The sequence below is a fragment of the Sapajus apella genome, unplaced genomic scaffold (assembly GCF_009761245.1).
Source record: "Sapajus apella isolate SASKATOON/1434 unplaced genomic scaffold, GSC_monkey_1.0 scaffold60, whole genome shotgun sequence".
Classification (NCBI taxonomy): domain Eukaryota; kingdom Metazoa; phylum Chordata; class Mammalia; order Primates; family Cebidae; genus Sapajus; species Sapajus apella.
In genome coordinates, this window is record NW_022437000.1 from 7,524,274 (window position 1) to 7,549,687 (window position 25,414).

The 25,414-nt window shown below is 36.2% G+C and overlaps 1 protein-coding gene across 2 annotated transcripts in view; it reads right to left on the bottom strand.

Moving 5' to 3' along the window:
• Positions 1–281: 281 nt before the first annotated feature.
• FAM155A (family with sequence similarity 155 member A) overlaps positions 282–25,414 on the bottom strand; it is a 669,060-nt gene continuing 643,927 nt past the window's right edge. The window contains exons 3-4 of one of the 2 annotated variants that reach the window (XM_032246387.1): positions 3,131–3,176; positions 1,310–1,398 (exon numbers count right to left, since the gene is read on the bottom strand). In XM_032246387.1, coding sequence (XP_032102278.1) covers positions 3,154–3,176 — 23 coding nt within the window. In that variant the 3' untranslated portion in view covers positions 1,310–1,398; positions 3,131–3,153. Of the gene's footprint in view, positions 1,399–3,130; positions 3,177–25,414 lie in introns of both variants that reach the window. The other variant, XM_032246386.1, reaches the window with a different exon arrangement.

The following is a 25,414-nucleotide window of genomic DNA, read 5'->3' on the forward strand; positions in this document are numbered from 1 at the left end:
AAGGGAGGAAAAGAATTCCAGATATGTGTCTGCAATCCCTTTGTTCCCTGTAATTACAATGGCCAAAATGTGCTCCAATATTACCGCAACAGAACTAAAATCACAATGAAAGCCCACCTCCATTGTCAATGGAAACACTTCCTCACTCCCCACATCCTGATTCTAGATGGCTGCTCCTGTCCAACTGGACCAGCAAGAAAGGGCTGGGCCACTTGGGGATGGGAACTGGAGCAACACAGTTCATGACAGTGTTTTTTTTTTTTTTTTTTCCTTTTATTTTGTTTTCAACATAAAAATGTTAACTGTCTGATTCCATCTATTATGGAGAGCACTTGTTTGTTCAGCTAAAAAGGAACTCCCGCCAGGCCCCCTTGGCTCCGCTCTGTTTTGGGTTTGTGCAACAGGGGCTCAGAGGCCCACCAAACATGCACACCCATTCACTGTGGTTACACAGACAGAAGCAAGCGGATGTTGTCTGCTTAGGGGACAAGAAGAAGGCGAGGAAAAGGAAAGGCCGGAAAGGGTATTGGTTCTGCGGGTAGAAGGGAGACTTAGGGATTTTTTTTATTTTTATTTTTTGTTGTTTTCTTTTTTTTGTCTTTTTTATTTTTTATTCTTTTTTTTGTTGTTGTTTTTTTGCTATACCATGAGGTCATAGCAATCATTCCTCTAATAGAAACTGACAGGACATAAAGACAGAACTATCTGATGAACACACACAATGACTAGAAATATATAGAGATAGAGACAGTGAAAAGACTTAGTTTACCTCTGAGAAACCATCCCCCAAAATAAATCCTGTATTAACAAGTGCAAAAAATAAACAGACAAATAAACTCAAACCAAAAAGAAAGCAAATAAAACCTCCAAACATTAAAACACAGTGTATAAAATGGTGTGAGAAATTTAAAGTCACTTTCCAGCCTTTTAGTTAATAAAAAGCTGTGGTTGTGTCCTTGTTTGGATTCAGGCCCATCTGTTTAGATTTTACCCTAAAGGCCTTGCGATAAGTAATTCGAGGGTAAAAGCACCCAGTTTCTGTTACATGAGACAGCAGTTGCATTTTTCACGGCGGGCCAGCTGCTGCTGTGGTGACACTCATCCTTCATTACTCCTCATTGGTTGAGTTTTCTTCCAGCGTGTTGATGCCTCCAAAGCTCAGTCCGGCTGTACTCTGTGCTGCCGAGGCTGTGAGCACTGTGTGTAAGAGAATCAGTACAAGAACACACAGCTTGAGTCTGCTGTTGCACAGTCTTGTTGCTGATGACACTGTGAGCGATGTCCTGTGACAGGAGTCACTTTTATCTATGGTCCCTTTGGATGGGTTATTTGATTTTTCTTCTCTCCTGACGTCACAGCATTCTGGTTCATCATTGGTTAGAAAGGTTTCATAAAGCCCTGTAGGAAGAAGGAAGTAGAGTGTCAGCAGGGAGGAAATACATTCGCGACACAGTAGAGTGAAGCTGTTACTTTACCATTCTACCCCACAAACTCTTACAGGCAATCAGACATGTTTTAGAGGAAAGTCAAGTCAATATAATTGGATAAAGAGTCACCCATGGTCCCAAACCAGTATTGTTAGGTTCTTCAAGTTGTTCTTTTATATTCCTGCAGTCATACCATGAAAGTTCTGGGTTGTTGTGACTACAGAACAAAAGATTTCATTAAGTCAAAATCAGAACTTGAGGTTCTGGATCAACTTGGACATCAAGTACATGCAACCATCCTTTTTTCTTTCACAGGAATGTGACCAATTAATGCAGAGCATAAACTGACATTGGCTAGTTATGCTAAGTGAAATAAGCAACGAATCATAACATCATAGCTCCAGGAACATGTTATCAATCGTTTCCTCTCAGAAGCCTCATCACGTCTTCTCTCCCGAGTCTGGCAGAATGGGCAAAACCATCTATGTGTCCAGTGGGCGATCGGGTCATTTTGATTTGTTTTCTAAACATTTCTCTTATTTTTCTCAATTTTCTCCATTTGCTTTCTGTAGATGTCTATGTGAATCGAGGCTTTATTATCTTTTGCTTGGACCATCACAGGAGGAGTCTCTCTGCTGTTCATCGTCTCATTTGATCTATCCTCCAACTGTGTCTATCAGGAATTGTCTGTCTCTCTGCTTCTCTTGTTCTCTCTTCTCCTTTTTCCTCCTTGCTGAAACTCTTCCTTTCCTTTTTCTCTTCTTCCTCTGATAACACACATTGCTCTTATTTTAAAATTGACAAATGCATATTTTAAAACTTGGGAAGTGTTGAAAAGAACAAAACAACTGTGCATCTCTAATCTTTCCAGTCTTTTACCTTGCTGTATTATGTATAATATTTTTATGTAAGCTGTATAAGTCATTGTGTATTTCTTTTCTACTTGACTGAAACATTTATTTGTGGGTGTTAGAATGATTTTTTTACACATAAATTTTGTCATATTAATGTCATGCTTGAAAAACTTAAAAATGGGGATAATAATAGAGTAGTTGTAAGGATTACATGAGGTTTTTCATGTAATATGCTTAGTTCAGTGCCTAGCACATAGATATAACATAAAAATTTGGGCTACTGTAAATAACAATACTTATCAACGGTATATCATTGCTTCAACCTTCACAATAAAATCTAGAGGTCTTTTCTCTATCTCCAGGCTCACTGCTCAATGTTCCAGCAATCCTGAAGCATTGGCTCTTCCCCGAGCATCTTAGCCTGTATCACTAGCCAAGATGCTGTTTCCCCCCTAAACTTTCCTCCATCAATTCCTCTACATACTTCTCATTTATCCTTCAAATGTGGTTCAGATGAAACTCCCTCTGTGAGGCTTGTGCTCACACCCCTGGGCTATGCATTTTGCTTAACTCTTTATTATACCAATCACTCTTATTTTTCTTTTAATCACAATTGCTAATTTTAATTTCAATTTTCTTACTTGTCAATTTTAAAACATAAACTATACATTCTCAGTTTTGCATTCCCATTATGTGGCAGAATGCCTGAACAAAATACTTAAGGAGCATTTATTACATGAATAAACTCAGTACCTATTTCTGTAATCAAAAAGAATCTCAAATAATATACACTTCAATCTTCAGTATCTTTTAAAGAAATGAACAAGATATCCTTATAATGATGCTTACAATATTCATTTCTTCTTAGGCATTCAAAGGTAAACTTCACCTTCGCCTAGGTAGAATATAAAAAAAAAAACTGAATTAATGAGGTCTTCAGCTCTGACATTTTTATTGTATGATATTTTCTTTTTTCATATAAGATATCTCACTGGTAGACTAATCACTTATTGAAATATACGTTTCCAATACTACATTCTATAACAAAAGAAATTTACAGTAAGGTTATAAAAATAGAAATCTAGAAGTCCCTTAGATCAACATTTTAGAATGCTAATAATCAGAATATATTTAACAATCTTATGTAAATTAGAAGCTCTTCCAAAGTTGCTCAGAGACTGGCTTGCTGATTTACAACTAAAGTTATTGCAGAAAAAAAAAAAAAGTTCTTTCAGGCCAGTAAATGAACCCTTCTTTTTGTCTGGCACAATTAATATTCTTTCTTTTTTCTCTCCTGTCCATCTTTTTAAAAAGTTTTTATTCAAACTTATGAATAACATGCATCTACATTAAGATACAATAATTCCACAGAGTATTTTACAAAATAACAAAAAAATCCTCCACCTCCCACCTCTCAAATTCTTCTTTCTCAAAGGCAAATATTTGCATATCTTTTAGCTGTTTTTGTATTTAGCTGCATTTTTGAGGATAATATGTCTTATGCTCTTCTTGATTTTATTTTTTAGTATTATCTGTAGATTCCTCTCAAGAAATGTAGGGATAAAACATTTACTCTCCTCCTCCTTCCAGTACATATGCTTCCCACCGAACGCTCACCCATTCCTGTAAATAGTAACTTTGATACCTGCTGTTCCCTTTACAGTATTAGGATGACATAAAACTAATTCTTAGTTCAATCATGTAGTAAAGTCCAATTTTCTATCCCTATACCACTTTGCTTTTTTCTACAGATAATACTTGTCTTGTTATTTTCCCTATTCTAATGAATTCAACCCAAATGCATTCCCAGTGCTTGCAGTTGCATCAGGTTTTCTATCAGTTCTTTTCTGAAGAAATATCTCCTGGCACCTCCCACCATCTGGACTGGTTTCCTTCATGCCTAGTGCATCTCTACTGCTCTGTCCACTCCAGCGCTGGATCTCCTGTTCCCTATATCCTGTGCCTCATCCCCTTCTTTCTCCTTTTGGGAGTTTACAGCATCTAGTGTCTTCAGTAGGAAAAGCTCATGAAGGTAAATTTCCAAGATGCCATATCCCTAAAAATGTTTTTATTCTACTTCATATTTAATAGATTGTTTGGCTGGGTATAAAATTCTAATTTCAAAATGATCATTCTTCAGATTTACTCAAGCATTGCTCCTATAGGTCCTGGTCCTTTAATTTTCTTATCTCTGCTGTTAATATTTCATATTACTTCATCCCTTAACTCTGCTTTTGGGAGAATTTGGCGAGTTTTCATGTGACATAATTTCACTGAATTTTGCTTTTTTTTTTTTTTCCCTAAGATTAAGTTCCAAGAACTCCGTATTGTTATCTAAATGTTGCTTTTTGAAGTAACTGTTCTTATTTTATTATTACAATGTATATGTTTTTCTCACTCTGAGATATTTGGGGTATCCTTATTTATTGTGTTTCATTCCCTTCCTGAATAAATTCCCTCCATTTTCTCTGTGTTGCTTTTTCCCCCTTTGTGTTTGTTTGTCCCTTGTTCTTCTCATGGAGACACCATGAATTCTTAGTTGTCTGTGCAAAATAAAAAGTACAGGAAGTCTGGGCACCTAAGGAGGGCTGTGGCCTGTGAGCTGTACTGTGGGATGACATGCCTAAACTGTTAAGATGGAGAAACTTTTAAAATTCTCTCTTTATGTTGATTGGACTCCCAAGAAAAGTCTACCCAATATCCATCCAAGAGGCAGAAGATCAGGAAGCAGGAGGGAGTAGCAGAATAGGGGTGGGGAAGTCTCAGGTTCAGTGTGGAGGTGTGCATTGAATCCTGGTGGTCTGAGTGTGTCCTCCACCCTGAACTCCTCTTCCACTTTGAACTCCTCCTGTTGTTACTAAAACCAACAATCTTTCCTTTATCATCTTAAAAACAAAAAGTTCCCTCCAGAAAGAAATATGCCCCTAGTCTCTGGGTTGGGAGTAGGGAATGGGATTTGGGGATCTGACTGTCTCTTAAACTGACTTCCACCCAGCCTTCCTTATTTTGCCCTTTCTTCCATTGCATCCCACGTTGTCAATCTCTGAGTCTGGATAGCGCATTGGATGTAAATTGTGCTGACTCAGTTTCCTCTCTGCTGCTTCATATTGCTTTTTCTAGGTCTCAGCAAATCTGTTAGCATGCATCAACTTTCTTTCTAACTTCTAAGAGGTTTTGATTATTGTCACTTTACCTATTCTTTGATCCTTTCAGATTTATGCCATAAAACAATGTCTTTTTGGTTGGAACTGCCTAAAAATTTTTCCAGCTCTTTTTTCTACATTATTCTTCTCTGCCTTGAATTCTGACAGATACCTTTTTCTCTGACAAATGTGTTTCTGAATAAGCAAGGACATGCAGCCTTCTAAGGCCATTATTTCTTTGTCTTATATAGAGACAGTGGTGCAAATCAATGACACCCTTGGGACCTGGGGGCACAGACTCCTCCATCTGGGAGCACTGCCTACAGATGGATTCGCCCTGCATGCCTCCCAGACACTGTCCTTTGTTGAAACCAGCAGCCTTGACCAGTCTCTCAGGTCCTGGGCAGCCTCCAAACAATGTAGGAATCCCAAGGCTGGGCCCACTTGACTCAAGTCAAGGCATCTCTCAAGGACCATCCCAGCTTCATATTTTTTTCCCTCTACCAAATTTCTCTTTCTTCACCCCCCTTAGGTAGCATGCCTGAGAGTTATTCCCTCAAAACCACCTGCATACCAATAACCTGCTGGGGAAAATTTCCTAGGAAAGCCTACCTACAGAAATAATGTTTTCCTCACCATTGAAGAAACTATAAAACACATTTCCAAATAAAAATAATTTCTCAAACAAGAATCTCATTGCATAAACATGCACAATTACACAAATTAGCATTAGGAAAGAACAAAAGCAAATTTTCCAGGTAGTGAAATACTGTTCTGATATATTTTGCTTATAAGCTGTTCTATTTGAAATCTCTAATGAATCACTACCTGCTGTTTGAAATTACAGTATCAAACTCACAGAATTTTCTTTCTTTTTTTTTTTTGAGAATTAAATAATACACATAAACTGTTTAGACCAGTGCTTGGCAAGTATGAAAATCTCACATAACATTGATTACTGATGTTGTAAGTTGAGATAAATAGTAAAATCAGAATTTATTATTAGGGAAAGTCCTACCTAGATGATCAGACAAGTGAAGAAGTAAAGGGCATCCAATTTGACTTATTAAAAAAGAATAAGTCAAATTATTCTTTGTTGTAAATAATATGATTTTGTTTGTTTTTAAATGTATTTAAATTTATTTTTATTTTTCTTATATTAATTATCATCCAGCCCCAAATGTCATTATTTTACATTTTGGAAAATCTAAAAACTCCACCAAAAAAACTGTTAGAAATAATAAACAAATTCAGTAAAGTTACAGGATACAAAATCAACATACGAAAATCAGTAACATTTCTATATATCCATAGTGAACAATTTGAAAAAGAAATAAAAAAAGTAATCCCATTTGCAATAGCTAAAAATAAAAGAAAATACCTATGAATTAACTAAGAAAGTGAAAGATCTTTACAGTAAAAACTATGCAACAGTGATGAAAGAAATTGAAGAGGACACAAAAAAATGGAAAGATATTCCATTTTCATGGATTGAAAGAATCAGTATTGTTAAAATGTCCATACTACCCAAAGCGAGCTATAGATTCAATGCAATTCCTATAAAAATATTAGGTTGGTGCAAAAGTAATTGTAGTAACACCAATAATGTTCTTCATAGAAATAGAACAAATAATTTTAAAATTTATATGGAACCACAAAAGACCCAGAATAGCCAAAATTATCCTTAGCAAAAAGTAAACTAGAGGAATAATATTATCTGACCTCAAATTATACTACAGAGGTACAGTAACCAAAACAGCATCATATTAACATAAAAACAGACACATAGACCAATGGAATAGAATAGAGAACCCAGAAACAAATCCATACATCTACATTGAACTCAATTTTGACAAAGGTGGCAAGCACCTACGTTGGGGGAAAGGACAGTCTCTTCAACAAATGGTGCTAGGAAAACTGGATATCCATATGCAGAAGAATGAAACTAGACTTCTATCTCTTGTCATACATAAAAATGAAATCAAAGCGATTTACAGACTTAAGGGGCCAGGCGCTGTGTCTTATACCTGTAATCCCAGCACTTTGGGAGTCCAAGGCAGATGGATCACTTGAGGCCAGGAATGAGAGACCAGCCTGGCCAACACAGTGAAACCCCGTCTCTACTAAAAATACAAAAATTAGCTGGGCATGGTGGCACAAGCCTGTAATTCCAGCTGTGAAGGAGGCTGAGGCAGGAGAATTGCTTGAACCCAGGAGGCAGAAGTTGCAGTGAGTCGAGATCATACCACTGCACTCCAGCCTGGGTGACAGAGCGAGACTCTGTCTCAAAAAAAATGATGACTTAAACACTTACATTTAAGATCTCAAACTATGAAATTGCTAAAAGAAAACACTAGGGAAAATCTTCAGGATGCTGCTCTAGGCAAAAGTTGCTTGAGTAATACCCCACCAGCACAGGCAACCAAAGCAAAAATAGACAAATGGGATCACACCAAGTTAGAAAGCTTCTGCACAGCAAAGAAAATAATCAACAAAGTGAAGAGACAGCCAACAGAATGGAAGAAGATATTTGAAAAATATCCATCTGTAAAGGGCTTAATAAGCAGAATATATAAGGAGCTGAAACAATTCCATAGAAAAAAGTCTAATAATTCAATTTAAAAATTGGCAACATATCTGTATAGACATTTCTCAAAAGGAGACACCCAAATGGAAAACAGGTATTTAAAAAAGTACTCAACACAATTGATCTTCAGAGAAATGAAAATCAAAACTACAATGAAATGTCATCTCACCACAGTTAAAATGGCTTTCATCCAAAAGACAGGCAGTAACAAATGCTGGTGAGGATATGGGGAAAAGGGAACACTGTGGGAATGAAAAGTAGTACAGTCACTATGGACAAAAGCATGGAGATTCCTCAAAAAACTAAAAATAGACCTACCATATGATCCATCAATCCTAGTGCTAGTTATATGCTCACAGAAAGGGAACCAGGATATGAATGAGATACCTGTACTCTCATGTTTATTGCAGCACTATTTGCAATAGCCAAGATTTGGAAGCAACCTAAGCATCCACTGACAGATGAATGGATAGAGAAAATGTGGTATATATACACAACGGAGTACTATTCAGCCATAAAAAGAGAATGAGATCCTGGTCATTTACAACATCGTGGATGGAACTGGAGGTCATTATGTCAAGTGAAATATGCCAGGCACAGAAAGACAAACTTTGTATGTTCTCACCTATTTGTGAGAGCTAAAAAATTAAAACAATTGAACTCATGGAGATAGAAAACAGAATGATGGTTACTATAGGCTGGGAAGGTAGTAGGGGGTTGGTAGTGTGGATGGTTAATGTGTGCAAAAATATAGCTAGATAGAATGAATAAGATCTATTATTTTTTAGTAAAACAGGGTAACTACAGTCAACAATGATGTATTCTACATTTTAATCTAACTAAAAGAGTATAATTGAATTGTTTGTAAATAAAGAAAGAATAAATGCTTGAGGGGGTGATGTGTTTACCCTTTCTTATCCTGCTGTGTTTATTACGCATCGTATGCCTGTATCAAGATATCTCAATAATGTTACATCTATTATGTACACACAAAAATTAAAAATGTTTTGAAAATTTAAAATATAACAGCAGAAAAGTATTTTCTGAGTTCTGGAGACTGGAAGCCTGAGAACCAGGTGTGTGCAGAGCTATGCTCCCTCTGGAGCTCAAAAGGAGGATTCTTCCTGGGCCCCTCTCAGCCACGGGTGGCTGCCAGCCATCCCTGGAGCTCCTTGGCTGGCAGGCATCACTCTAACTGCTGCTTCTGTCCCCACGTGGCCTTCTCTGTGTGTCTTCACTGTTCTTCTAAGACACCAGCATATTGGATTCCAGGCCCACCGCAACCTAGCATGATCTCATTTAACTTAGTGAATTATATTTACGAAGATCCTATTTTCAAATAAGCTCATATTTTGAGGATACCTCATTTAACCTGATGAGATTATTATGCATTATATGCCTGTATCAAAATATCTCATGTACCCCATAAATATATACAAATACTAGGTATGCACATAACTTAATAATTAAAAATAAAATAAAATTTATAAAAGAATTTATTATTAGGACTGGTTTTAAAGAACATTTTATATCTTTTTTTTTGTTTGTTTTCTAATTATTCAAAGCCACTTACCAAAAAGTCCCTATTTTCACAGCTCAAAACAATTATTCAAGCATAGTCATTATAAATACTATCTAAGCACAAGAAAGTCAATAAAGTTCCTTTATTCTAAGGAAATCTTAAGGAATCTAAGGAACAAATATTTTCCTTTTATCTAAGGAATAAATATTTTCTAAAGAAATCCTTAGAATAAAACATGACATTATTTAAATACAATTTTTATCACAGTAATTTACATTTTGACATAAAGTCCAAGAATATATGAGACAAATTTTTCAAATGTTTAAATTAGTAATGTGCTTTAAAATTAAAAATGAAAAAAACTCTGATCACTGAAGCTTAGAAAACAGTAACATATTCTTTTTCATCTGAAAAATGAAGAAACTACTGGAATATGTTTTCTCAGTTTTATTAATGTCAACATACATATACATACACACACACTACACTACATGCATCTAATTTGTGAATCTCATACATAAAAATATATTTAACGTGAAATTGTAGCTTACATTACTGTTCTTTGACTTTCCAGTATTTATTTCACATCAGGCATGTATAGTATCGAGTGAGAATATATACAAAATATATATAGTTATAGTTTTAGAAACAGCAATTTTTAAGTATTTTAACCCTCTAAGATAGTTTATATGGCATGAAATTTATAAAGCATTGTGGATAACATTTCCTAAAGGTAATTTTCATATTTTTTCAATTTCTTTCATGTTTATTAACCTGTCATGTTTACTTTGCATCAATTATGATAGTTCATAATTCTCTAAAAAGAGCTGGTTTACACAATTAGATTTATTGTTATAGAGTTGTATATAATATTGTCTCATTTTAAAATCCTTAATTTGTCTAGAGTCTTTTCCTCATTGTTAACATTTATTTGTATTTTATCTTTATTTTTGTCCTTAATTAGACTTGCAAGAAACTTTTAGTTTCTTATTTGTATTATCAAAGATACAGTTCTTCAAAATATCAGTACTTATTCTGTGTGTTAGTGCACTGATATCTTTATTTATGTTAATTTTTCATCTTTTTCTTTCACTCTTCTCTTTGTAACAATATTGAATTGAACTTAACTGAGTTAAATTGATTTTATTCTTAAAAATAAAAGACTACTCTAAATTTCCATTTGATAATCGCTTTAGCCAATTCTCTTATGTATTTTGTAATTACACTTTATCTTTTGTACTTAAATTACTTGAGTGTCTTTTTGCTGTGTTTTGTTTTAGTTTTAATTGTTTGATATATTTTATAGAGTACTTTTCTAACTTATTTTTCATTTGTACTAAGTTCAACAACGTGAATTTTAGAGAGTTTGTTTTCCTTGTGTGTTACTATATATACTTTATTTTTTGTGTGAATGTTAGCATTGGATAACCATGCTTGATTGTAATTTTCACTAAACCAAGAAAAAAAAATAACATTCTTTGTCGTGCAATTTTCTGGTTTATATTTGTTGAGGTTTTTGTTGTTGTTTTATTGTTGTGATTTTGAATGTATTTCGTTTGGCTTTCAAGTAATCTCTATACATATTAGCATGCTTGTCTGCTATATCTTTGTCCATTATTTAAATTTTCTTACTTTTTTCCATAATTTTTCTTTATACTTTTCTCTGTATTGCATTCTTCATCTAAGAGTTTCACAATAATTGAAAAGGAGAACTTTGTAACATTATGCAGTCATAAAAAAGGATGACATCATATCCTTTGCAAGGACAAGGATGAAGCTGGAAACCATCATTCTCAGCAAACTTGACACAAGAACAGAAAACCAAACACCTCAGGTTTTCACTCATAAGTAGGTATTGAGTAATGAGAACACATGGACACAGAGGGGAACATCACAACCTGTCGGGGAGTGAGGGGCTAGGGGAGGGATAGCAGGGGGTAGGAGGATTGGGGAAGGCTAACATTAGGAGAAATACCTAATATAGATAATAGGGTAATGGATGCAGCAAACCACCATGACATGTGTATACCTATGTAACAAACCTGCACATTCTGCATATGTACCCTAGAACTTAAAGTATTAAAAAAAAAAAAAAGAAAAAGAAAAGGAGAACTTAATTCACTTGTACTTATTGTCAGCTCTGTAGTGCCTGGCCCCTGATTTTATCATCATCTGATAACATTTTTAAACTTCTGAAAATGTTTCTTTACCATTTCTTTTGTTTTCTATCATTCACTATGTTAGCACATTTCTTTATGCTGTGTGTGTGTGTGTGTGTGTGTGTGTGTGTGTGTGTGTGTGTGTGTTTTCAGACAGGGTCTGGCTCTGTCACCAGGCTGGAGTGCAGTGGCATGACCCTGGCTCACACTGCAGCCTTTACCTCAAGTGATCCTCCTGCCTCAGCCTCTCAGGTAGCTGGGCCTACAGGTGAATGCCACCATGCCCAACTAATTTTGTATTTTTTGTAGAGATGGGGTCTTTGTTGCCCAGGGTGTTCTCAAACTCCTGGGCTCAGGTGATGTGCCCACCTTGGCGTCACAAAGTGCTGGGATTACAGGCATGAGCCACCACACTCGGCCCTATATGAGCATATTTAAATGCATATTTTTTCATAATTTGTGAAATTCATGCTGTTATTAATTCTACTAGAACTTATTCTTCAAAAAATTGCACACACTTGAACCTATATTTGTCTAATTAATGAAAATCATTAATGAGAACATTAACAATACTTTCTTCAACAAATCCCTCACCATTTTTTGGCTACAATCTGATGTTTCAAACCTGTTTATTTTCAAATTATTAACATTTCATATCTTCCCTCTATCCCATTTTGTTTTATTTCTGTCTTATTTGGCGGTGATTCGGTTCCATTGAACAGAAAATCACTGGAGCGAATTTAGGCAAACAAAGTAAAACAAAAACGGGTGATGGGAGGAATATTAGAAACATCTATTTTGTGAAATCCAAGGGCAGAGTTAATTTTGCTCCAACATGCAGGGCAAAATGAAGGTATCGTATGGACATGAGAAGGGAGTGCTCCACCTGGGTGGAGAGGCGTGATTCATCTGTGCTTCCTGCCGCCTCCCACTTGTCAGGCAAGGCCTTGTGGCTTTCCGTCCATTTGCACCATACATCAGGTATGACAGGAACCGCTGGGTCCCAGCGACACACCCCTAGGGAAACAAATCCACTCGGCTTGTTTCTCTTATCCATGCCAGTCCAACTGCCATGCCAGGGAGGGTTTCTCACAGCTAGCAGTGCACCCATTGGTCTACTCCCTTTGAAAGAGAAATCTGACATCTGTATTTTTCTTCTCAAACATATTTTTCCCTGTTGTAGCTGGAGGGATAGTTTACTTATTCTCAAAATTCAAGAATGTTAGAATTTGATCTAATTTCCCTAATTTTCCCTGAATGGAGAAAACCATTTTCATATGCTGATGGAAAGGTATCTCCTATTGTTCTGGCTCCTCCTGCAGTTTGGCTTTGTGTGTTTTCAGTTTATTACATTCCCTCCGATCATTTTTATATTCTCAGTCTCTGCCTTGGACTTAGTCTCTGTTTGCTTGGAGAGCTCTTGAAGATTGTCCTCCACTTTGCTTTTCTCAGTCTCTATGGTTGACACTGTATGAGTATATTTGCGTACTTTCCTTTTGCAATTTTTTCCCCATGCATTGTAATATTTTCCTTTTCATCTGGTTTCATTTTCATGTTTTCCTGAATCCTAGCAAATTCCATTTCATCCTTCTTCCCTGGTTTTAAGGGTCTATTTGTTCTCAAATTGTATCGAGAGCAGATGCTATCTAAAATTACTCCTGTACCAACTTGTCTCAAATATATGCTATTATTTTGTTTCTCAATTGCTGTTTTCTTTTTTAATGTAAAGTGCATTTTATTAGCACCCATATTTCATTTTCTATGTTTTATAGGTTACATTGAGTCTCCAAAAAAAGATATGTTAAAGCCTCTACCCCGAATACCTCAGAATGTGATCTTATTTGGAAATAGGTAGCCAAGTAAGAATGAGGTCATTAGGGGTTCCATAATCCAATAAGATGTGTGTCCTAATAAAAAGAAAAGATGTGGACAAAAAGACAGGCATACACAGAGGGAAGATGTTGTCAGGGACATAAGGAGAATGTCACATATGTGACAGCCGAGGATTAGAGCAATGCAACTACAGGCCAAGGAGGGCCAACGATTGCCGACCATCTCCAGGGGTGAGAGGCATCCAGGCAGATGATCCCCACAGCCTCAGGGGAACCCACCCTGCTGACATCTTGACCTCAGCCTTCCAGCCCTCCAGAACTGTAAGAAAATACGTGTCTATTTGGTCAATCTATCGAGTTTGTGGTACTTTGTTATGGTGGTGCTGGAAAATGAATATACTGCATATTCATCTTAGAACAGAGATTATCTATTTCCCTCCAGAACAGTGTGTGTGACTGCCCCTCCCTCCCTGCCTCCCTGCATGCCTCTCTCTGCATTTCTATTTTTGAAGCCTTACTTCTCCTGTGGATACTATTCAGAATGGTAAGAGATCTAGTGTTGTGGGTTATCTTACTCCAGTTAGTTCTCTTCCTCTGAGTTTCTGTCTGTTTTACATTCAATATTAGAGATGATGGGGTCTTATTTGTACTATACCACCAATATTGACATCCTATGTTGGCATCTTTCTCTGATAACTTTTGCTTGACTAGCATAAAACTTTAAATATTTTTTTCAGATGGGATATATGAAACAAACTTTCCAGCATGTGTATATTTAATTTTTTTTTAATTAGTTTTTAAGCTTGGGTGCAGTGGCTCACGCCTGTAATCCCAGCACTTTGGAGGCCAAGGCGGGTGGATCACCTGAGGTCAGGAGTTTGAGACCAGCCTGGCCAACATGATGAAACTGTGTCTCTACTGAAAAAAGAAAAAAAGAAAAAATGACAAAATTAGCCAGGCGTGGTGGTATGCACCTGTAATCCCAGCTACGTGGGAAGCTGAGGCTGGAGAATCACTTGACATCGGGAGGTAGATGTTGCAGTGATCTGAGATTATGCCACTGCACAATCTTTTTCCTGGGTAAAAAAAGCAAAACTCTTTCTCAAAAACAAAAAATTAGTTTTTGAAAAACTTAGTTCTCTTATTCAAAAGATATTTTGCTTTGGTATAAGATTCCAGATTCACAATTCTTTTTTTTCCTAATAAATTTGGAGGCACCACTTTAATATGTTCCAATGTCCAGTGTTATGGGTGAGAATTCACTCTATTCTACGTCCCCAAACTCTCCATCCAATAAAGCATCAAGTCAAAGTGAAAAAATTTTCTCTAACTTGCATCAGTTCAAAGTCCCCAAATCTTACTATCTGAATCACCTAAATTAAGTATGGACGTGAATCTGGGCACAATACGATCTGGGACAAAACTCCTCTCTATCTGTGAAACAAAAAACTTATCCATTACCAACGTATAATGGTAAACAGGCATAGAATAATAGTTACAGACATTTTGTTTCAAAAAGGGAGAAAATGGGGAGGGGGAACCAATCCAAATCAACTTTAGAATCCAGCTGCACAAATTCCACTAGGTTTCCAGGCCTTAGTGGTTCTCAGCTACAGCCTCTGGGCTTACATCAGCCTTCTGAGTTACCCTTCCTCTTATTATGGAGAGTAGCATGTATTTACATCTGGGCAAGTTTTAACAGCACGTTTCCTGCTGGTGGAATTTTGGGAGCCCAATAGCCTTTCTTCATTTCATCTTGCCTTTGCCCCTTTCAGTCCAAGGTGGCAGTGTTTGTGCCAAAATGAAATTCTTCACAATTTTTTGAGAGTCTCATCTATGTCCCTGGGATTCAGTCCATTAGAGAAGATGTTTCTCTACAGATCTTTTCTAAGTAATCCCGTCTCTATTTTTGTCTACTGCTAGGATGACTGAGGGGATCTCTGATTCACACTATTAATCTCTCAGATAGCTTTCTGTGTACTTTCATACTTTGACCTTTCAAACTTTCTGAAGTGTTAGCAAAGACTGTACAACCATACCCTCAGTTATTTGTCTAAGAAGGTTTTCCTGACAGCAATCTCTTAAAGTTTGTATCTTTTGCCATTTTAATAGGCTGATGTTCCAAAACCATTAAATCCTGGATTCTTTTTGTTTAACAGATTCTCTTATCTCCTTTTGCATTTCACCATAAGCAGCAAGAATCTATCAGGTTATACCTTCAACACTTTGCTGAGCAATCTCCTCAGCTAAGTAGACCAGTCTAACACTTACAATCTCCACTTCCCATACAGCTGCAGGACACTGTTCTGTTGAGTTTTCTGACCCTATATGAAGTACTTCTACCCTCCATTAAAATGGAGCCTTCATTGACAGTCTTTAACAACCACACACAGTAGTAGTTCCCCTTTACCTGTGATTTTGCTTTCTGGAGTTTCCATTTACCTGTGGCCAACCACAGTCCAAAAATGTTAAATGCAAAATTCCAGAAATAAATAATCCATAAGTTCTAAATTGCATGCTGTTCTGAGCAGTGTGAAAAAAATCTCATGCCATCCTCCTCCATTTTGGCCAGGAAATGAATCATCTATTTGGCCAGCGTATCCACACTGTACACATCACACTCCTATTAGTCACTGAGTAGCTGCCTTGGTCATCAGACTGAAAGAATATAGTGTACATAGGGCTTGGTACTAACTATACTTAGCATTTGATGGGGTTTAGTATCCACTGGGGGATGCTGTAATGCATCCTGCACAGATGAGTGGGGACTACTGTATCTATGCTCAAGGCAAACTGGACTTTTTCTATCATGTTCCACCAATTTTTTCCAGCCTTTTCCACTGCCTGGTTTCAATTCCACTTGCATATATTTTTTCTTTTCTTTTCTTTTTCTTTTTCTTCTTTTTTTTTTTTTTTTTTGAGATGGAGTCCTGCTCTGTTGCCAGGCTGGAGTGCATTTGTGTGATCTTGGCTTATTGCAACCTCTGCTTCCAAGGTTCAAGTGATTATCCTGCCTCAGCCTTCCGAGTAGCTAGGACTACAGGCACATGCCACCACGCCCAGCTAATTTTTGTATTTTTAGTAGAGATGAGGTTTCACCATGTTGGCCAGGATGGTTTTGATCTCCTGACCTCGTGATCTGCCCAGCTCGGCCTCCCAAAATGTTGGGTTTATAGGCGTGAGTCGCCGTGCCCCAACCACTTGCATATTTTCTATTTGTTATATGAGCACTCTGCTTTTAGCTTCACAATCTGTATTCATTTTCCCTCACTGTTATAAAAAATCGTTACAGACATAATAGCTTTAATTGATCCATTTATTACCTCACAGTTCTGTAAGTCAGAAGTCTGGGTTGATTTAAATGGTTTATCTACTCTGGGTTTCATGCTGAAATCAAGGTGTGGGATTTGATTTTCCAAGCTCATTCAAAAAGTCATCAGGATTTAATTCCATGTGGTTGCTATACTGATGTCCCCACTTTCTTCTTGGCCGTTGGTTGGAAATTCTCAGCTTCTAGAGGTCACCTGCATTTCCTGGCTCATGTCTCCTTCCTCCATTATAAAATCCAGCAACTGTGGGCTGAGTCCTTTTCATGCTTCCCATCTCTCTGATTTCTCTTTCTGTCTCATCTCTTTGACTGATTCTTCTGTCTTCTTTCATGATTATATTGGGACCACCTGAATAATCCAGAGTAATCTCTTCATTTTAGAGTCATCTGATGAGCAATCTTAGTTCCATGTGTAATGTCCTTTCTGCCACATAACATAGCATATATCCAGGCATAAACCAGGGAGAAGGTCACTGGGATCAAATTCCTCCCACCTCTTCAGGCCTTCCACCACTTCCGCCTCTGTGAGTTTTTCTGTTGTCTTATTTTCTTCAAAATGCTTATATAGGATGGATCCTGGTTCTTCTACACAACACTCTTCTCTCATCGCCTTTAATTGTCAAATCTCCCCAAGAGGCAGAATTCTCCTCAGGGTGAGGGAATGGGAAACAAGTAGACCCACTGCAGTGCCCTTCTCAGTGCTACCAAAAGGAAGTAAAAAGAAGACTGAACCTGAGGCTCCTGACTTCATCCCATGCACTCATTCAGTGTCTGTGGAAAGAAGAACCCTGGTTTTCTGGAGTGAACAGCACCATGCATGTGTGGGAATGCAGACAGCCGAGCAGCTCAGATGTCTGCTTATCATTTTAATCTATCAGGTAATTCCTGGCCCTTTTTGTTCTCTTTCTGCCAGTGATTCCACAGAAGAAATCCTGATCACCCGTGGGTCCTATTGGAAGAATGGTTCCCATTTCCTCTGCTCTTTTTTTAAAGCTTACTCTGAAGAGTCTCAACTCTGGAACCTGTCTTTTCTCTTCTATACTTTTTTATTTTTATTTTTTAAACTATCAGTTCAGTTCTATTAGGTTGGTGAAAGAGTAATTGTGGTTTCTGCCATGAAAAGTTATCATAATGTCCCACTTTCCAGGTTTTATGGCTTCTGTGAATATATCACATTTTATGATTTTTCCTTCAATCGTAATTAAGATTTACAGAGACGGGAGGTGAAATTTTGGCTTCAGATTGTCAGCTTGGACCAGAAGCCACACCCATATTTAAACGCAATGATTTACTTATCACCAAGACAACTGTTTTTTTGTTTTTTTTTTTTTGCCATCATATAAATCCAAATTTACTGTTGCAGAAAATGATCTTTTAAATTACTATGATGACTTTAATATGTCTTCATTTTATATTTGCTATGATAGTGATTTCACATGAATGTTATCTATAATTTATTTAAAAATAACTTAGAAAAAATTAAAAATATCAGGATCCAAATTGTGTCTTTTTTTTCCTCAAAGGTAAAAAATTATAAAATAAATAATCTCTAGAGAATTTGCTAATCTTCTAGGGTTATTTTAAAATTTGGAAAGTAAAACAATATAAAATGAGAGGCCAATCTAAGAAACCTAGAAAAAAAAGTTCAAATTCTAGTGAACATCTGCAGAAAGAATTCTGCAAACTTTTGAATATCCACACATTCATAATTTTTATCATATCTTTTTAAAGTCAGGGCAAATTTTAAGTAATTAAGGAATACATTTATAAACGAGTAGTTTTTGGGAGTAGTGGGGACAGATGTATCAGATCTGTAATGATGAATAAAGGCTAGCATCATTATGTCTAACTAATATTAACAGAATTATATTAGTCTTCTTCTAGTTGACATTAGCGAGAGGAAGGATGAGTCCTCCACTCTCTCCTGGTATTTTTAATACCCAGCCGGATGTGGACAGGAAGATTTACAAATGAGCAATACAAATTTGTTTAACAAAGGAAGGAAGCAAGGAATGATGAATGCACCAATACACTGAGATATTAGGGGTGGCTGCAATGAATTGAAAGTACTAGATCATAAAGCACCTAGATGTAGCCTAAGAATAAAAAAACAAGTACACGTATCAGGAAGGGAAGTGACACAAACTATTAAGAAAAGCCCATACTGACCTGATTATGCAAAAGTCCTCCAGAGCTGAACCCTAATTGCACTTAGATGGAATTTAGATTGCTCTAAAATTGGAAAAATCATACTAAATGAAATTAAAATCAAAGGCTCACATTAAAATGGCAAACAAGTTAGAAAGAGAATTTACCTATTCATTAAGACCATAAGCTAAGTTGAGGAATAAATGGGACATCTGAAATGTCTTGAAGCTGAGCAGACAATTTCCTCAAGCAATGCTCCTAAAGCTTTCCAGTATTTTACCAGGACAACAAAGACTGTCTGCAGCCAGAGAGAATATAGTCTAAACAGAAACCTAACACGCACTGCAAAATATCACATTTCACATTGTATTTTTCCCCAAAATGGTCACAGAGTAATTTTTTTTAATTATGAAAAATGTATTCTAAGAAAATAGAGAAGAAATAATGGACAAAGAAAATGCACATTCACCAAATATATCATTTAATTTTCCTCCCCATCTAACGAACCCTTAGAGGGCTTTCTTAATGATGGTTGGACTTTATAGGATGGGGTACAGGAAAGTCACATGGCTTCCTGGGGAAGAGGTCGGTGCTCTATAGCTCAATTGTTTGCATCTGCACCAAGCATTCAAGCAAGGCAGGATTCAAGGCAGTGGGCATCGTCAGGATTGAATGACTTGTGTCTTTCCTTCCTACTCTGATAAGTTACCAAGTACCAGGGACTCCAAGTGGAGACCATCAGGCAGCTGGGAAAGGAATAAAAATTGCAATTCCTTTCTCTCATCACTATGAACCAACTAGTGTTGCAAAATGCTTTTACTTATCAGGTTAGATTACTCTCACCAATGGAAGGATGCCTAAGGAATTTCATGGAGTAGCACATTTAGGAATTTGAAATCATTTAAGCGGTCCACGTGAATTTATATTATAGGAGGATGTAAATAAGTTGGATCTCTCATAGATGTTTGTGTGTCTTTATGTTGAGTGCTAGCTAGCTCAGCACTGGTTTTATTCACATCATTGCCCAAGAAACCACAAAAGGGAATTTGTATGTTCCTTGTTGAGAACATCACCTACTGTGTTCTCTTTCTATTTATTTCTGCTATTTTCCTCTGTGAAATGGCACTGAGGGGCCCACATTTTATAGATCAGTGTTACTGTTTAGTATATTGCCCACAGTCATTTTTAAATTGGAAATCCTTGGTGACTATAACTCTGTAAAGGAAACACCCTAGAAAATAGGAAACAATAGAAATCATTCTGTGGCTGCAGTATCTCAACCCATAGTTTGTAATTGAAGAGACAGTATTGCTAATGCTTTGATCCATCAATGTATTTAGAGTACAAAGACCATTTCCTGCTTTTCTTTTTAAAAAGAAAACCAGACTTTCTGTGTAATGACAGAATGCATACAAAACTATCCCAATGTCTGTGTACACTCACACATACACAGGACAAGCTAATGGCTTCAAGGCACACAAACACCTTGTAAATAGACCCAGACTACAAAAATATGCCTTATTTTCAATACCTAGGGGAAAATTATTTTCCCCAATTTGATATGCCTGTTTTGAAAATGTTAAATATTAAATTAAAAAGCTGTGATTTTAATCAAAATGTTGTTATTCAAAACAAATGCTAAAACTTTATTAATTTATAAATTAGTAATCTGGCTCTGAAGAAACACAATGATCTTTTAAAGCAAATATATCAGAAAATGTTATAGAACAGATAAGAGAATCATTCTCAATATTATTGTCAATATTAAAATTTGCAAAAAGAATATTAGTTAGAATAATCTGTTACCTTTGGTTTTCAAATTTGAATTGAATGGGCTTCCAGTAGTTTTAATATTTCAAGTAGAAAATCAAATGGAAATAAAGCACTATAGCAATTTTCAACAAGAAATTACAAAAATGTTGGAAACAGTGACATCTCTGAGGAAGAAAGGCAGGGTTTGGAGGATGGGGTGTAGCTCATTTGAAGAAGATACCGTTTATTAGAACTGCAGCTTTCCATTGAAAAGAAAGCTATAGTTATGCCTACTTTTCAATGATTGATAGAAAATAGTTAATTAGTTCAGATTCTGGCATGTCAGTTGCCAAACAGAATAATGTCTCAGGTAGTATATTGTTTATTCCTTTAGTTACAAGGCCAGGTAGAGTGGCATAATTATGATTTACTTCATTTTGATGGCTCCTTGGATTAGTTCTCTGTTTTGATTTCCAATTGTTGACCTCAGAGGTCACTAATTTGCACCTATGTTTGAAGACACAAGAATCTATAAAGTTTTAACATAATGCAAAGGAATCTGATAATGCTCAATAAATAGTAAAAAAAAAAAGAGTTTGAAATGATAAAAGATACAATCCCAGAAAATTATTCTGATTTTTAAAAAAATAACAGAATTTAATACTCAGTTGGAACTCTTAACTTAGAAGACCTAGAAAGGCTTTATAATGACAAAAGTAGCCATTATTATAATAGTTTAGATATTTTCTGTCTTGATGCAGATTACATTTTATTTCAAAAAACATATCTGAAAGACTTGGAAGACCTATTAAGCTGAGAAAATAAGAAAAAAAGTATAAATTAGTTTTTGAAGTACGTGTTTCCCAGAGGCAATGACAGAAGCTGGCATGTAGAAGCTGGGTCCTAGGAACCTCTGAGCGACATGGCATTCACAGTGCTGGCTGCATCAGTCACTCTGTGCCATGTGAGTAAGACACATTCTTAAAATTCTTACTTTTTTTTTTTTTGAGACAGAGTCTCATTCTGTCGCTGGAGTGTAGTGGTGAAGTCTCGGTTCACTGACACTTCGGCCTCCCGGGTCCAGTGGATACTCCTGCCTCAGCCTCCTGAGTAGCTGGGATTATACACTTGTGTCACCATGCCTGGCTAATTTTTTTTTTTTTTTTTTTGTATTTTTAGTAGAGACGGGGTTTCACCATGTTGGCAAGGATGGCCTTAAACTCTTGACCTCAGGTGATCTACCCACCTGGGCCTCCCAAAGTGCTGGGATTACAGGCATGAGCCACCGTGCCCAGCAAATTCTGCGTTCTTATAAGAAATACAGATGCAGGAAAAGGTGAATGTGCATGACTAATGATGAAAGAGAGAGAGAGAAAGTATTATGTATTGAGAGAAAGGGTTATATATTGAATGAACAATTCGACATTAAGAAGCAAGGTAAGAGAGAAATAAAAAGGACCATGTAAAATGTTTAAACACGAATATTTAAAGAATTGATAAAATAATGATGTGGAACATTTTACTTATAAAAAGGAAATATTAATTATAATAACCTATGTCTGCGAAGGAGTAAGAAAATGAGCCGTATAATATACTTCTGGTGAGAATCCATGTAGTTCTAAAGTTTTTGAATTTTTGGTAATAAATATCAAAAGGCTTAAGCTTCTGCATACCCTCTGACCTTTCTGCTCCAATTCAAGTTTGTTTTAAAGAAACACATAGGAAGTACATGGAAATAAGTACGCATATATATGTTCTAAGTAACATTTTTTATGTAGCAAAAAAAAAAGAAAAAATTTTATAATTAATAAAACATTTGTGCAATTTATATTATGCTCACATATATGCTGTGCTATTACTCAGTAATTAAATTATTCTGTGAAAGCATACTTAATGGTTTGAAACACTATTAATGGTATAAGATGACATTTTCCTCTTGGTAGATGAAGGTTTTTCTTATCTTCTTTTTGCTTATCTGCACTTACTGAATATTTTTAAATGATTAAGCATAGATTTTTTTAGTATAAATATTACAATAAATATGACTTTGCAGAAAGAATGCTGTGGATTTTAGGATATTTAAACAAAATGGTTAATATTTTCAAAGAGACCATTTTTTGCTGTCTAGAACAGTCAGCACATGAACAGAAAGCAGCGTGTTAAAAATGCAGACAGTTTACAATGCATCATTATCATTAACAACAGCAGCAACAACAAAACAAGGATGGTTTGGCTTTACTCAGCCACTTACCAGAGGAGACCTGCCAGGAGACTCATGTAGGCACTGCTGATCTCATTAATGGCAAGACATAGAGGGTAGTGGGCAGGTGTTGTTTAGTTTACTAAACACCTATTATCCCTTCTGGGAAAAGCACACAGATATGGTTTTGGGGAGCAGTCCTTCCCAGTTCAATCGATGCAGTTCAAGTGGGACTAATCTAACCCCTCCCCCATGCAGGAGGGGCCCCTGACTAACCTGACCGACTAGAGAATTCCATTCCCGGGTTACGTGATTGCCCAAGTGTGGGCATGCAGCGCAAATCAAGGCATGAGACTCGAGTGTCATGTATCTATGAAAATTATTGGAAATGAGGTGATAGCTTCCTGCGCAATTTCTAAACAGAAAGGTTAAGACCTGTATCTCCTGCTGAAATAATCTACCAAGCAGAAAAGTAAAGCTCAGAGATGGGAGAAAGACAGCTAGAGCTAGAGTTGGAGCTGGCACTGGAGAGAGAGAGAGCTGTATTGATAAATCCATATTTATATCAAATCTCTCCATGTACATCTCTACATCAATACATCATCTTTATATATCCCAACTTATCTACCTATCTTATCTGTCATCTATCTACTTACCATCTACTTATTTAGTAATAAATATACCTTGATGTTTATCTCTGAATTTTCCAATTATGTATAAACCAATGGAGACTCTCTTTGTTTAACTCTGTTTTTATTTGATTTCTGCCACTTTTAAGAGTCCTGACCCACAAGCATGCTTTCCTCACATAGACATTGTGAAGATATAATGAGATCATTCATCTTGAGTGCTTGGCTGAATGTCTTGTACATAATAAGCATTCAGAATTGGAGGTATCACATTACCCGACTTCAAATTATACTGCAAGGTTATAGTTACCAAAACAGCATGGTATGCATAGAAATAGGCATGTAGATCAATGGAACAAAACAGAGTACTCAGAAATAAAGCCAAATATTTACAGCCAACTGATCTTTGTCAAAATATATGAAAATATCAATTGGGAAAAGGACACCCTATTCAATAATTGGTGCTGAGGAAACTGACAAGCCACATATAGAAGAATGAAACTGGAACCTCCATCTCTCACCTCAGATAAAAATTAACTCAAGATGGATCAAAGACTTAAGTCTAAGACCTGAAACCATCACAATTCTAAAAGATAACACCAGAAAAGCTCTTCGAGACATTAGCTTAGGCAAAGAATTCATTACTAAGACCCCAATGGAACTTAATTAAACTAAAAAGCATTTGCACAGCAAAATAAACAATCAGCATATTTAACAGACAACTCACAGAGTGGGAGAAAATCTTCATAATCTAGTCCTACAAAGGACTAATATCCAGAATCCAAAAGGAACTCAAACACATCAGTACGAAAAAAACAAACAATCCCATCAAAAACTAGGCTAAAGACATGAATAGACAATTGTCAAAAGAAGATATATGAATGGCCAACAAACATTTGAAAACATGCTCAACATCACAAATCATCAGGGAAATGCAAACTAAAACCACAATGAGATAGCATCTTACTCCTCCGAGAATGACCATATCCACAAAGTCATTACCAATAGATGTTGGTATGGATGTGTTGAATAGCAAATACTTTTGCATGCTGTTGGGAATGGAAATTAGTACAACCACAATGTAAAACAGTGTAGAGGTTCCTTAAAGAACTAAAAGTAGAACTCGATTGACGGGTGCAGTAAAATCTCAGAAATCACCACTGAAGAACTTATCCATGTAACCAAAACCCACCTGTACTCCAAGACTGTTAAGATTAAAATTTAGAAAACTGTCTTTCCAGGACTCTGCTTTCTCTCAAACAAAAATTAGAGGCTAGTAATAACGCTAGTTTCTGCTGTAATAGCAGTGATCATAAAATATACAAGATAGTCCAGAAGCTATGAATTAAATCTTCACCATGGATTTAATTCTTCCTTTAGAAATAAGCTGTCTAAACTGAAGGAAATTTCATTTCTCTGTGTCGTCTTTTCAAGTCTGTAAGTTTGTGATAGTAACACTCTCCATACTTACTTCCAAGGTTGCTCCCTGTCTCCTTTACACTTTCTCAATACTTACATATAAAGCCTGCAGGCTAGCATCTGTTTCATTTACCTGCTTCTGCAGATGAATATGCATTTCTTAGGTTATAAACCAACTGAGTTTGTGGCAATTTGTTAAGGCAGCAATAGAAAACTAATACAATGGGTTCTTAGTAAATGTTTGTTGAATGAGTAAATTTCAAGAGAAAATTCTCAGGAGAAAATAAGGCAGAACACACTTCTTAGTAGGAAAAATATTATAAAAGAGAAAGAATATAAACTTATATAGATTCACCACATTTATTCTTACAATGTCTCCCTAGAATAGCAAGTCTAGCAAAGTATTTTATAACA